This window comes from Condylura cristata, unplaced genomic scaffold, assembly GCF_000260355.1.
Source record: "Condylura cristata isolate star-nosed mole 26May11 unplaced genomic scaffold, ConCri1.0 scaffold00020, whole genome shotgun sequence".
Classification (NCBI taxonomy): Eukaryota; Metazoa; Chordata; class Mammalia; order Eulipotyphla; family Talpidae; genus Condylura; species Condylura cristata.
The window spans coordinates 3,458,262-3,471,138 of record NW_004567121.1 but is presented as its reverse complement, the minus strand read 5'-3'; the positions used below and the strand labels follow the sequence as shown (position 1 = coordinate 3,471,138).

Genomic DNA, 12,877 nt, shown 5'->3' with positions numbered 1-12,877 from the left:
GGGGAAGGGAGGGAAATGCACGGGACTATGGTGGTGGCACAGGGGTGATTTGGTGATGGGAAACCCGTGGGGATTACAATTGAGATGAAAAAAAAAAAATGTGAAAAATGATGTAAAAATAAACTTTTTAATAAAAAAAAAAAAAAGTTAACACCCATCCCCCCAATGTTCCACTGAGCTGTTTGTCATTTTCCTACTCCTTTATGGATGTGTGCATATGTGTATGTATACTCAACACTGATTTATATACACAACATCTCATGATGATTTAAGATACTATTCCTATAGTGTGTCATGTTACAAATATTTTTCTGAGATATGCCTTCACCTTATTTTCATACAAAATAATATTTTATATTCAGTCTGTAAATCTTTCCTTTATGGTTTCTTCCTTTGCTTATGCTTCCCTACCTTGTCATATTTGTTTTTTGAGAAACTTACTTTTCAATGTATCTGAGGTTGTTGGGAGATATAGGATAAGACATGATAAACCCAAGAAATTTCCAGGGTGTTTCAGTAAATATATTGTATTCCAATTAAAAGTCAAGAACATTAGTGAAATAAATGCACAGAATGTGATAAGCTGTCAAACTTCCTGGAAGAAATAAATCAATGTTCAGTTTCTCTCTGTTGCTTCTGGAAGAAGTCAAGTTTAAGTGACAAGCTGACATCTGATTAAGCAGGTTAGAGTTCACTGGAGGTTTAAATGGAATCTCCCAGGTCACTTCCAGGGTCAGGGTCACTCACCTTGAGGCAAAGTCAGCCCGAGTGGTCACACATACCTGCCAGATTGAGAATGGGTGACCACATCGCACCAGAATGAATGTTCAACTCCACGTAATTTCTTAAATGAGTTGATAGTAAAAATTGCCAGTTCACATGCTTTCCCAAATATATCACGTCTCAGTTATTGCAAAACCAGATTGATAAAGATCATTTTTTAAAGTGTTCTTGCTTTGATTTTTTTCAACTTTTTATAAAAGAAAATTTCAAAGGTATATAAAAGCAGACAAATAGTAGAATGAATCTCCCTCCACCCAACACCCTCACCTAAATTTAACAATTATCAACTCACAACCAATTTGGTTTTATCACCTCCTCCCTTCCCTCCCCTACTCCCACCATCTGGATTATTTTTGAAACAAATTCCAAACATCCTACCTTTTTTCTTAAGAATTTCAGTAAGAGATAAGGTCTTTTAAGGATATTACTCCCATTTAGTGACTGTGAGTCCAGATACTTCATATATCATTAGCTGTTGTTATCCTTTCCAGGAAGTGGGGGTGGAGGGTAAAGGGAGATATTCAATCTTCATATTTTCATTCCTTTTGTATTTATTCCTTATTCTTGGGCAATCTGGCTGCTCCACTGGAACTATTATTGCTAAGGGCAAGGACCTCCTTGTTGCCTATTTCAATGGAAAGTTTTCGGTACTTTGGCCTACACCCCATTTAACTCCAGCCACACCCACCTACTGGAGCTCTTTTATCCTTCAGGACAGGATTATCACTCTCATTGATTTCTCCTTCTTTCTCTTTCTCTGTCTTCCCCACTCCCCATTCCCTTCCCTCCCTCTTTTTCTCTCTGAAAACTTTATAATGCAAAAGATGCCTCTGTATTTCAGTGAGGGAAGCAAAAGAAGGACATAACATCTTACAAGTTCTCCCTGCCCTTTGATATTGGATAGTCACGCTTTACTGCCATAGAAGGTTTGCAGATATCCCTGCAAGCTCTCCTCTGCACCCATCAGCAAGGAGCCACGAACAGAGGCTCCTGTCACACCAACAGAGGCCAATTTCTTTTCAGCTTAAAAGCAAAAATACTTAAATGCTTCACTCTCTCCTTTTTACTGCCTTTACACATAATTTTTTTTCAGAAGTCTGAAATACATTTCTGTTACAACTATAAACGAAATTAAAGTGGACTACTTTTTGTGGACACAGGAAATGAAACACACCTCAAGCAGGGACAAAGAAAATCTATTTTACCTCATCAAAGACCTTGGAAACAACATGCTTGCCCAGAATAGGAACATAGGTGGGGGAGTGAGGGACCGCAGTCGTGGACAAGGCATCCATGAGGGTGAGCTTCCTGGCAACTAGGCCATGGGTCTTGAGCCAGTTTGCTGAAGACATATCTGAAAAACTAAGGATAAAACACTGTGTGACATTTTAAAACTTCTAACAATTACTACAATAAAAATCACAAAACTCTTCAAATAAATTTAAAGTACTCACTCTTGGTCATAAAGTTGGCTCTCTTCTCGAGTCAATCTTTCTAATGCTTTGTCATCTGGATAATCATTTGTCAGCGGCAAGCTCATTTCTGTGGGTGGGGGAATGGGAACTGTGTAATTTCCTCATATATAGGATTTATATCAAAATGCAAAAGGACCACACTTCAGTTGTGACTGAGAGCTAATTGATGGACCATACTTCAAGGTGGGTTTTCAGGTGAGATTCATTTGCAATTGACAATCAAAACCAATGCATAGGCAAATATAGTACTGTTATCGGAACCCAGCCACCTCAGCAGTGGGATCCCAGCAGGAGCAGTGGTATTCTCTCACCCTGCTTCTCCACCACAAGCCAACTGCTCCTCAGAGCTGGGTAACTGCCATACTGTCAGTTGTGGCAGTTGTTCCTCAGAGCCCTTTTATGTAACAGTTTACTTCCTGGATTGTGGAATGGACCAATCAGGTATGAGCTATGAGCTGATTGGTGCTTAATGGTCCAATCAACCACAGGATTAAAAATGGTCCAATCAGACTTGTGGATGGGGCACCCTAAAAGAAGAGTTAAGCCAGGGTAGAAGGCAGCTGAGAGATAATGCCAGCCCCTGAACAGAGGGTAGAGGATACCAGCCTATGAAGGAGAAAGAAGATGGTTCCAGTATCCTAAGGAAAAAGAAAGACGGGGAAGACTCTGTTCCTGGCTTCTGAAGAAAAAACAAATCAAAGCATCCAGCAGCTGACCTTCAAAGAGGGAAGAGAAGCTGAAGACCAGAGAAGCCACTCTTGTCCCGGCTGAAAGGAGCACCAAAGGCCCTGGGCCTGATGTCTCAAAAAGCTGTTTGCTGTTGGTATAGCCAAACAACTAATAAGAGTTAACACGGGGTGTCTCTGACACCACCTCTGAGAAGGCAGTAGTGATCATCACTACTGGCCAGTGCCATTCAGCATTCCTGATGATCAGTGGTGACCATCACTGATGCTCTCTGGGTGAGATAACCAGTCACTTGTGACCACAGTAAGCTTTTTGTTTCCCCTGTTTGTAAAATAAACCCATGGTTGTTCCTAGAGCCTGAGTTCTCTTGCAATTGTGCATGTGAGTGGGAACCCACAGACAGTGACCTGTCCTCTTATCGGGCACTGGCCTTTGCGAGGTGATAGCCCACAGCCCCCTATTGTATGGGTGTTGTATTGCATTAGCACTTGGGCACTTGGTTTTGGTTTTTGTCATTTTGGGTGGCTCTTTCCTGAGAGCCCAGGCAGGTGAATGGCTGTTCCATACTTTCATCTGGCCTCCTGCCCTGTTGCCCTATCTGCCCCTGCTTCAGTACTTGCATTCTTTTGCTTGTCTACCTCACCCCATATTCACTGTGCACTCCTTGAAGGAATGAAACATCCTCATTATCTCCTTCTCCAGATAAAAGAATGTTTAAAAATAAAAATACTGTTAACCAGTGCTGCCTTCATTAGACGCACTCCAAATTATACAGGAGAGCTTTGACTGATATTTTAGTTTTTGATATTCAGTTTAGTATTTTGTGGTTCTTCCACTCTACATGGAAAACCAGATTTCCTCTGAGGTTCTATTTGGTTGCAGTTTTGAATTTTCAAATTAATATTTAGGGCCTTTAATGTATATAATTATATAAACTTGGATTTATAAATGGAAGAAATATTAGTTGAACTAACAGTCTCCAGAAGTAGGGGAATTTGGCAATGAGTTGAAAACATTCTAATCATAACATGATAAGCCCTTTAAGGACTAGGTAAATAATAGGGGATATGACAGGTCAATTGAAATTGAGAAAGACGGCACATTGGCACCAGCACTGATAAACACAGGGCTTAATGGAGCTACAATAGAGTAACAGGTGTAGCTTTGTCACTCAGACACTTAAATTACTTAAGAGTATAGAGTGTGTGTGTGTGCTTGGCTGAGATTTTACCATACAGATAAATATAGGGGATAATACTATATAAATTAAACTTAAAATTTACTATTTAAGATTAATAGTTTTATCAGTAGTAACAAAAATTGAGTGGAAAAGTTACATCCATTTCCCCCCCCCCCTACATTTAGCACCCAAAAAGCTGACAATATGGGCAGAGAGAGGCTCCTCAGCTGGTACAACCTGCAAATGAAGAGAAGTTAGCCAAGTATGAAGTGATAGATTTTCCTATGCAAACCATGGAGCAGCAGCAAGCATCCCCAGCACTGTAGCCATGAAAGCTGTGTGTCTATTAAACACTCAGCCATGCATGACAGTTTACTGCAAACAGAGTCTGGATTTATAAGGAGGTCCTTTGAATCGTAAGCAATCCAGACCCACTTAAAAATGATTTGTGTATGCCCAATTGTCTCTCTACCCAGCTCTTTCAGTAGCAGAGATGTGGGTAGAGGGAGGGGGACCTGCACTTCCTGACAGAGCGCCCCTCTAACTTGCCTTTGTCACTTGTGGTGAGCCAGCTGCTGGAGTTGGAAAGGCTGTCCTTCCTCTCACTGTAAGCTGAGCTCTTGAGCATGGACATCTGACTTCTGAGCAGGCTGGTTTTGGTAGACTCTGTTGGTGTTACAGGGAGACGGGTTAAAGGAATCTGGGGTGGAAAGAGATGCTTCATCAGGTGTAACTATGTTGTTGGAGTAACCCTCAGAAGAAAGTTCTGTGACTGACTGAATGCCAAAGTATTGCTTGCTTCACTTATGAGTTCAAGCTTTGGCTCTCTTGGAGAGAAATTAGCTTCCAAACTCATTCAAGCAGAATTCACTTTATTGCAGCTAAAGGAATGAGGACCCTGTGTGGTTTCCAGCTGGGGCCTCTAAAGCTCTTAATGCACTGACATTCCTTCCATCCATCTGACTCCCATTTCCCTCTGATTTCAAGTATCTCTGTAGTGGGGCAAGCAGGCACAGGGTGGGCAGGGAGACTGGCAGGCCTCCCAGCCCCAGAGAACTCTCGGCTTTCTCTGGGTTTTCTCTCTGGCATACTCTAGTGGTCCCCTCCTCCTGTAGCCCTGGCCTCTCGGCTGTGCACACCTGCACATACGCACACACTCGTACTCCATCACTCGTATTCTAGCTGTTCGCAATCAGACATGTGTACCCATATGCAATTTTCTCAGTAAAAATTTCAATTTAGATAAGTTAATACTTCTTTAAAAATAATATATGGTGGCCCTCCCTGGTGGTGCAGTACTGCAAGCGAGCCACAGCCACTTCAGTGCGAGTTCAACCCACATGGCACAGCAGACCTCTCCTGGCCTGTCCGCTGCTCCCCTCAGCAGTGCACTTCATGGATCTGTCTGTTCTGCTCCCCACTCTGTCTCTGGTGAAGCCTCTCACGGCCCCTGCACCTCTGGCCTGTGTCCCATTTCTGTATGCATAAATAATAAATAAATCTTTAAAAATATATATAGATTTCCTTTTTATTTTTTACCTCCTTACATTGAAAGGAAACTAATGAGACCAAGGAATTCAAACCATTTTGTTCACTGATACCTGCATGAAGGACTTTCTTTTTGTGAATCTTTTGATTTGAAAGGTCCCTTGGTACTTTCGACATATTTAGGGAGGATGATTGTGTTGATTCGACATCAGAATGTGGTTTTGCACATATTTCTGGGGTTGCAGCCATAGAACAGATTTCTTTTTGATGCCTGTTTTGATTTAGATAAAGGAAGAGGAGAGAAGACAAAATTGTCATTAAGAAGGCAGAGTTAGGTCAATGTAATCATGTTGATACAGCAAACTTAAAGTGAACATGCCCGATTTGGTTAATATATGAAGAGCTGGCCCTCCCCGGTGGCGCAGTGGGTTAAAGCACAGCACTGAGAGGCTTAAGCCACTTCCACATGAGTTCGATTCCCGCCTGCCCCGGAGGTGACCACATGGCACAGCAGACCTCTCCTGGCCCGCCTGCTGCTACCCTCAGCAGTGTACTTTGTCGATCTGCCTGTTCTGCTCCCTGCTCTGTCCCTGGTGAATCCTCTCACCCTCTGCATCTCTGGCCTGTACTCCACTTCTGTATGAATAAATAAATCTTTAAAAACAAACAAAAAAATATGTGAAGAGCTGCCTACCCCTTCTCCCCCCTTGCAGAAGAGTGGGCAGGGCCCATCCATGAAATCATTAGACAAGGCTCACATTACAGCTATTTTTCTTCTTGTGAGACTCAGTGAAGTTACTCAATATTCTTTGAACATCCTTACTTTCCTTTTCTATAAACTGCGGGAAACTTGCTTCTGACTGACTGCCCTGGGCAATCATGAACATGAAGGAGAGAAACTTATAAAGCAGGAAGTAGTACAGAAACCTGTTCTCCAATCACAGGTTGGAGCAGCTAGTGCTTATAAAGACCAGCAAGGCAAAGCCCTGCCTTGGAACCCCTGTGCCTAGACCTCAGCAATCCATTCACCATTATGATCTGGGATATTTTCCCAGGCACACCTCTGAAGCTCTGAACACAGAAGCCACAGAAAAGAGTTTCCAGAACCATCTCCTGCTGCAATACCATGAAGCATGTTCTCCCTCCTTAACACACCCCAGCCTCACTGCCCACCGCCCCTGTGGGGCACTCGCCCATGAGCTGTGATCCTTGTTTATTCTCCTCCACGCTGGCTCTGAAGTGAAAGGAGGGACCAGGCTTACAGCCATCTGCATGCCCCAGTTCACCTAGCACATAATTTATACTCAATAAATGTTGTAAAAAAGAAGGAAGAGAGGAGATTTGGGAGCTATAATACTTTTTCAATGGGTAGAAAACTAGAACAAGGCAATTTATCTCTTTTTACTGATCCCATGCCCATGCCCTCCCTCCAGTTCATGGTAATGCTTATTTTGCAGTAAGAAGTCACTGAATTTCAATGAAGAAAAAAATCCTGATTAGTCAATGTATTCTTATTTACATTTTAATATCAAATAAAAAAGACAATTCCCGAGAGGGCATTTCTATGAAACAGTGGTACCTGATGACCCTTACCACATTAAATCATTTTGAAAAGATTTGACACATTTTCTGCGTGCTGGTGAAGGTTTTGATTTTTGCTTAAAACTACTAGACTATATATAGGACAGAAAACAAACAAGCTGAGAAGTCATCTCTCCCAAATCCTACCACCACAGCTGCCAAATCTCCATATTAAAGATGAGGAAACTGATGGGTATACAGAGAAGTTATGGATCCATATAGGTCACACAGAATGAAGACCAGGCCTTGGCCTTCAGACCATTGTTCCGAATTATTAGATTATGCATTCTCTTTGCTTCAAATTAATCCTAACACAACTATACTATGTGATTCATTTCAGTGAAAGAAATCCCTCTCAGCGCTTCGGGAAGGACTGTCAAGGACAGTGAACAGAGCATCTGAGAGGACCCGCGGCCCAGGAAGCAGGGTTGGCTTCTCACTTATTGTGGCCTTTCTTCTCTCCATTGTACCACCAGTCCATGATCAAGGATTCAGAATAAAGGTTTTGCACCTTCTCCAGGTCACTGTACCCCTGCTCCATTTCTTCCATCAAAAGAGTCAGATCTTCATTCTCCCAAAATGAAAAGTGAATACATTATGATAATGAATTTTAAAATTTACATTTCAAATATTTCCAACAGAAAGAAAACCAGGAAAAGAAGAATCTGAAGAATGTCATGTAGTGCTTATATTCTTATACTTTTAAATGGCCTATATTAAAGTCTAATTTATATACCCTAAATTGAATGTATACAAAGTGGGCTGTTTGTATAGTTTTGATATTCACACCTGTGAAATTATTATTGCAATCAAAGGAAGAAACAAACCCATTACTCCCAAAGTTTTTTCATATCTCTTTCTTGATCTGTCTTCTCCTTCAACCCCATAACTCTTCTCCTCCCACTGAGAGCTTTTGTTAGAAGTGTGTCTTAGACTTTGTCAAAATGTTTTATGCATAAATTGAGATGATTGTAAAAGTTTTAAAAATATGTTAATATGGTGAATTATGTATTGATTTTCAAATGTTAAACCAACCCTGCATTTCTGGGATAAACTTGGTCATTATACTTAAGATTTTTAATACATTATTGACTTCAGTTTGCTAAATTTTGTTTAAAACTTTTGCATGAGCAAAAAAGCTTATCCACGTCTTTGAAAACAATTTATTATTCAACTGAACACTGACATCTGAATCACTTTGCATGTGCTTGATTTTCCTGTTTGCTTTATCTCCTTATTATTGGCCTGCACTTTCCTGCTTCCCAGCATAGCCAGTACTATTCAACTGGATACCAAAAAGTCAGTTTTACTTTGTTGGATGGTGGATATTTTTGTTCTCATAATTATTTTGAGGGCTTGTTCAGGGATGCAGTTAAGTTCCTTGTACATAGTGTGATCCTTTCAGGTAGTAAATTTAAGATTTGCTAGTCAGAACTGGAGCAACACTTGGCTGTTCACATTACTGAAGAAAGATTCAGGCAGATCTGTGTACTCTATGCCACTTGTGCAGGATTAAGGGTTCTCCAGCCTAGTTGATATGAGTAATCACTGCGCCCATCCCTGTGTGAGATCAGAGAACTATTCCTTACAAGCCCCTAGGGTAGTCTTTCCCCAGACTGTAGCAGTTTCCTCATATGCAAGGACTCATCAGTGCTCTGACTTGTTCTGGAATTACAGTCACTTCTCAGGACAGTTAACAGGTCAGAAAGCATATTCTCTAGTAGGACATCCTTGAAAATATATTCTCTAGAAAAGATAGGAGAAAAGAATTTTCTCCCATTAGTATGAATTGTTTTATCAGATGGTTACATGGTTATGTAGTCTGAGGCATAGGAGACTACCTACCATCTGTATATTTTAGAACTTCCCACAACTGTCTGCAAACAGCGGTAGTTACAGGCTTTACATATGGACTCCCCAAGATCCTTGTTAAAAGAATGAATTCTGGAAGCTTGGCAAAATGTTGGTAATTGTTGGGTGACTAATGTATATATGGGGCCCATATGTTCTTCCACCTTTGTGTATTTTTGAAACTTTCCATAATAAAACATTTAAAGAAAAAATATATTTTAATGAAAGATTACTGGGCCTCTATTTCTAGAGCCTGATTTAGTAGCTCTGAAGACCCAGGAACCTGCATTTTTGTAAGTGCCCAAGCTCAGATTGTCATTGGACCATATTTTAAGAAACATTGGTAGACACATTGTTACATAATTTACTTACTACATTTGTCTTTGTGATTACTGTTTTTAAACTAATTTTGCCAGTGGGCCTCCAGCAGTCTAAAATGCTCAACAAGCATACTATCTTCTCAGCTCATCAAGATCTTACCTGGACAGTCACTGGTGGGAAAGGATCCTTACAGCCAAAATTGTAACAATGAAATTCTCCTCCAGTCAAAGAAGCAAGCTCTTTCAAAAATCCATTTGCAAGCTCATCATAATAATTGAAGGAGATGGTATAAATGGGAATATTTTTTAAAACTTTGACTTGGTCTATAACCATTTCAGGTGGCTGAAATGAGAAGTCATTAGGGGGAAAGGATGATAGAAAGGAAAAGAGAAAATAAAAACAGAAAACCCCTTGTTTTTACTGTAGGTAGTAAAGTTCTCAACAGGGAATTCCGTATGCCGTGGTGAGTAGATCTAGGAAGGCATCAATTCAAGTCAATAAGCAAAGCAAACAACGCCAAACAGCTAGAGTACATAACCCAGTGACATGGCACTGGCAATTAGTTGGTTGAAAAAAGAATGTGAGCACTCTAACTAATGGAGTCACTCAACTTTAGGGACACTTAATTTAGAATGCTGGGCTGTGCTTTAAACTACTTAAGATATTGGAATTGGAAACCAAAGTAAAACATCCTGGCCATTGAGAGTCCACAGTATGAGACTGCGGGTCAGTGTGGCTTCCAAAGTGTCTCCATCAAAAGAAATGTCCAGCTTCAGATATGCCACGGGGAGAGTGTCTACCAGAGGAAACATTTGTTAAGGGCCCATTTGTGTGCTGGATACTCGGGATACATCGGGGGAAAAGTACCCCAGTTAATCCTCACTACTGTCTTATGAAATAGTTGCTAAATTACTGTTCCTGCTTAATACTTCTTCCTCTCCTTTTTTACTATCAAAGCAATGATCTTCACATGGTAATAATGTGCCCAGATAGCAACAACAAAATGCAAAAAAAACACTACACACACACACACACACACACACACACACACACACCCCTCACCCTTCTTCTAGGACTTTTGTAGCTAAGCCATACTAGGCCATGTGATTCAATTCTGGCCAGTGAAACCTAAGAAGTCCCAGGAGGTTAGAGGGGAATTTCCCTTTAATAAAAAGGCAAAATTTATATGAAAAAAAGCTAAAATCCTTGCCCTTCTTCCTCTCTGGAAATGGACACTCTGCTTAGAGGGGGTGTAGCCATCTTGTAAACATGAGAATAGAAGTCACAAAGGTAAAATCATATACGAAGGAAGCTTGTTTGCTGGGAACCATCCTTGCATCCCTATATCACCTAGACTACCTGTGGGTGCATTTCTTATCCATAGAAACAGTTTTTTTCACCCATATGTGCCTTTTTCCAAGGCATATACAACCTTAATTTGCATGATAAACATGGGCTTCCTGAGAGAGGAAGATACCAAGACTCAGAAAGTAAGTTTTCCAGGGTCACCAAACTGAGTCTATTTCTGGTACTAGAATTGCTTCCCTAACTTGCAACAAATACTATTTCTTGGTAAGAATCAACTGTCAGTAAACTTTATGGATCCTCAGGAAAGTGAGTAGATGAATCCTCTGCCACATCTCTACCAGCACTGCAGCCTGGCTGAAATCTTCAGAAGCTGCCGGTGGTCAGCCTGACCCCACTTGATCAGTTTCCTAGTGATAAATTTGCTCTTTGGTTGCTGGCTCCTTTAACCTGTTTCTATTTTCAACTTCCTGTTCTTTGGTCATTAGCCCTTCCTCATCTATTTTCCTTTGAAGCTTGAGGAGGCAGGATGATGAGGGAGAGAGGTCTCTCTCAAGTCACCACTGGTTGCCATTGGGCAGTTCACACACTGCCCAGGGAAGCAGCTAACTAAAAGGTCCCCCAAGTCTGGTTTCATTCCAGCTACCACGTACCTCAACCTCAGTTTCCCTCCATGGCTCCAGCCTCAAGTCTACCATTACCCATAAGCCCACCTCTACCTCTTCATTTTTCTCTTCCCTCTCTTTGGGTCATCAGCTGGGTTCCTCTTTATTTTTTAAAAAATATTTTATTATATATACTTTACACCATTCCTCCTTTTGTACATTTTGTCATCTCGGTTGTGATTCCCTTGGACTTCCCCCCACCACGTCATTCACGTGCCACCGCCACAGCCCCATGCTGTAGACCCCAGTTGTGATCCTACTCCCCTCTTCACCCCCATAGGATATCCATGGTTTATAGTTGTTTGTTGGTTATTTTTATTTTATTACAATTGTTTTTTGTTTTCCGATCCCTTACAGTTCTGCTATGAGTGAAAAGAACACTAAGTTGGTCCCAACAAAAGAGCGTACAAACCCCCTGCAGGGGTGGCCCATCCTTCTTGTCCACTACTAGGGCAGAGTGTGGTTCTCTGCTTCTGCCTCTCCTTCCCACAGCTAGATTCCCTTTTTGGAATCACTGTGGATGCAGCACTAAGAGCACTGCATCAGTTGAAGGCAGATACTATTGTTACCCTCGTTTTTCCCATGGTCACCTGCCCACTGCCCCCCAGTCCCATATGCCAGACTAGAGATGTTAGACCTCACTTCTGTTAATCTGACATGCTTTTAGCCAGGAGCTGCTGCTACAACACTGATTTAGTACTGACTGTGTGGGTGCCAGGTGCCACGGGTAGCATTTCCATCTTTTCGTTACACAGCCTGATATTACTTCATATATTTCTTTGGTCATTGCCAAGATCCCCAGAAAATATAAGCTTCAAGGTAGGCACCTCATCTTGTTCACTACTGAATTTCAGACTCATAGCAGTGCCTAGCACATAAAAGGTGTTCAGTAAATTATAGTGGGATGAATTCATGGGCACATCATCTGATTTACTCACAGCTACTTTGTGAGAAAGGAGCATAATCTTTAAGCTACAGATGGGGAAATTCATGTTAGGTGACACAAGCCCAAGGTCACTGCAGGGGAAGGGTATTGCAGGGGATGACCTTCTGACTGGTCTCTAGCACTATAGCTATTCCATCACTCCACACAGAGCACGAACACAGGAAGGCTATGACGTATATATTTATGCACCCTTTCTTTCAGCCGGGACCTCAGCCTGCATACTAAACTGGACCAATGTTGCAGTGCTCAGTGTGGCACTGGAGATCTGGACAGAGTTTAGGGACCTCCACTTCTGCAATGGAAAATCAATCATGTGTTTCCTCCCTTCGGGATTCCTTCAGATGCTTTATGGCCTGACAGTTCTGAAGAGTAGACTTTATGTTGAAATCAACCTGTCCCCAGCCTGGCTAATCCTGACTCTTTCCAGCCTCTCACTCTCATGGCTCTGCTGGGCTGTGGTGTGTGGGGAGCCCACTCCCCCTGTGAATCCTGTAAAACAAGGGGTTCATTTAGTCCCTTAGTGAGACCAAGGAGAATATCTGAGGGACTCCTCCCGCCCACCCCCAAGTCTCTCTTCTCAGAGTTAACCAAAGGG

At 41.7% G+C, this 12,877-nt stretch overlaps 1 protein-coding gene across 1 annotated transcript in view; it reads right to left on the bottom strand.

Moving 5' to 3' along the window:
- VWA3B (von Willebrand factor A domain containing 3B) overlaps nt 1-12,877 on the bottom strand; it is a 136,632-nt gene that overhangs the window by 45,377 nt on the left and 78,378 nt on the right. Inside the window, 6 exon segments of the mRNA XM_004686005.2 lie at nt 1,989-2,145; nt 2,238-2,325; nt 4,675-4,791; nt 5,727-5,884; nt 7,635-7,765; nt 9,526-9,708. Of these exon segments, the coding sequence (XP_004686062.1) occupies nt 1,989-2,145; nt 2,238-2,325; nt 4,675-4,791; nt 5,727-5,884; nt 7,635-7,765; nt 9,526-9,708 (834 nt within the window).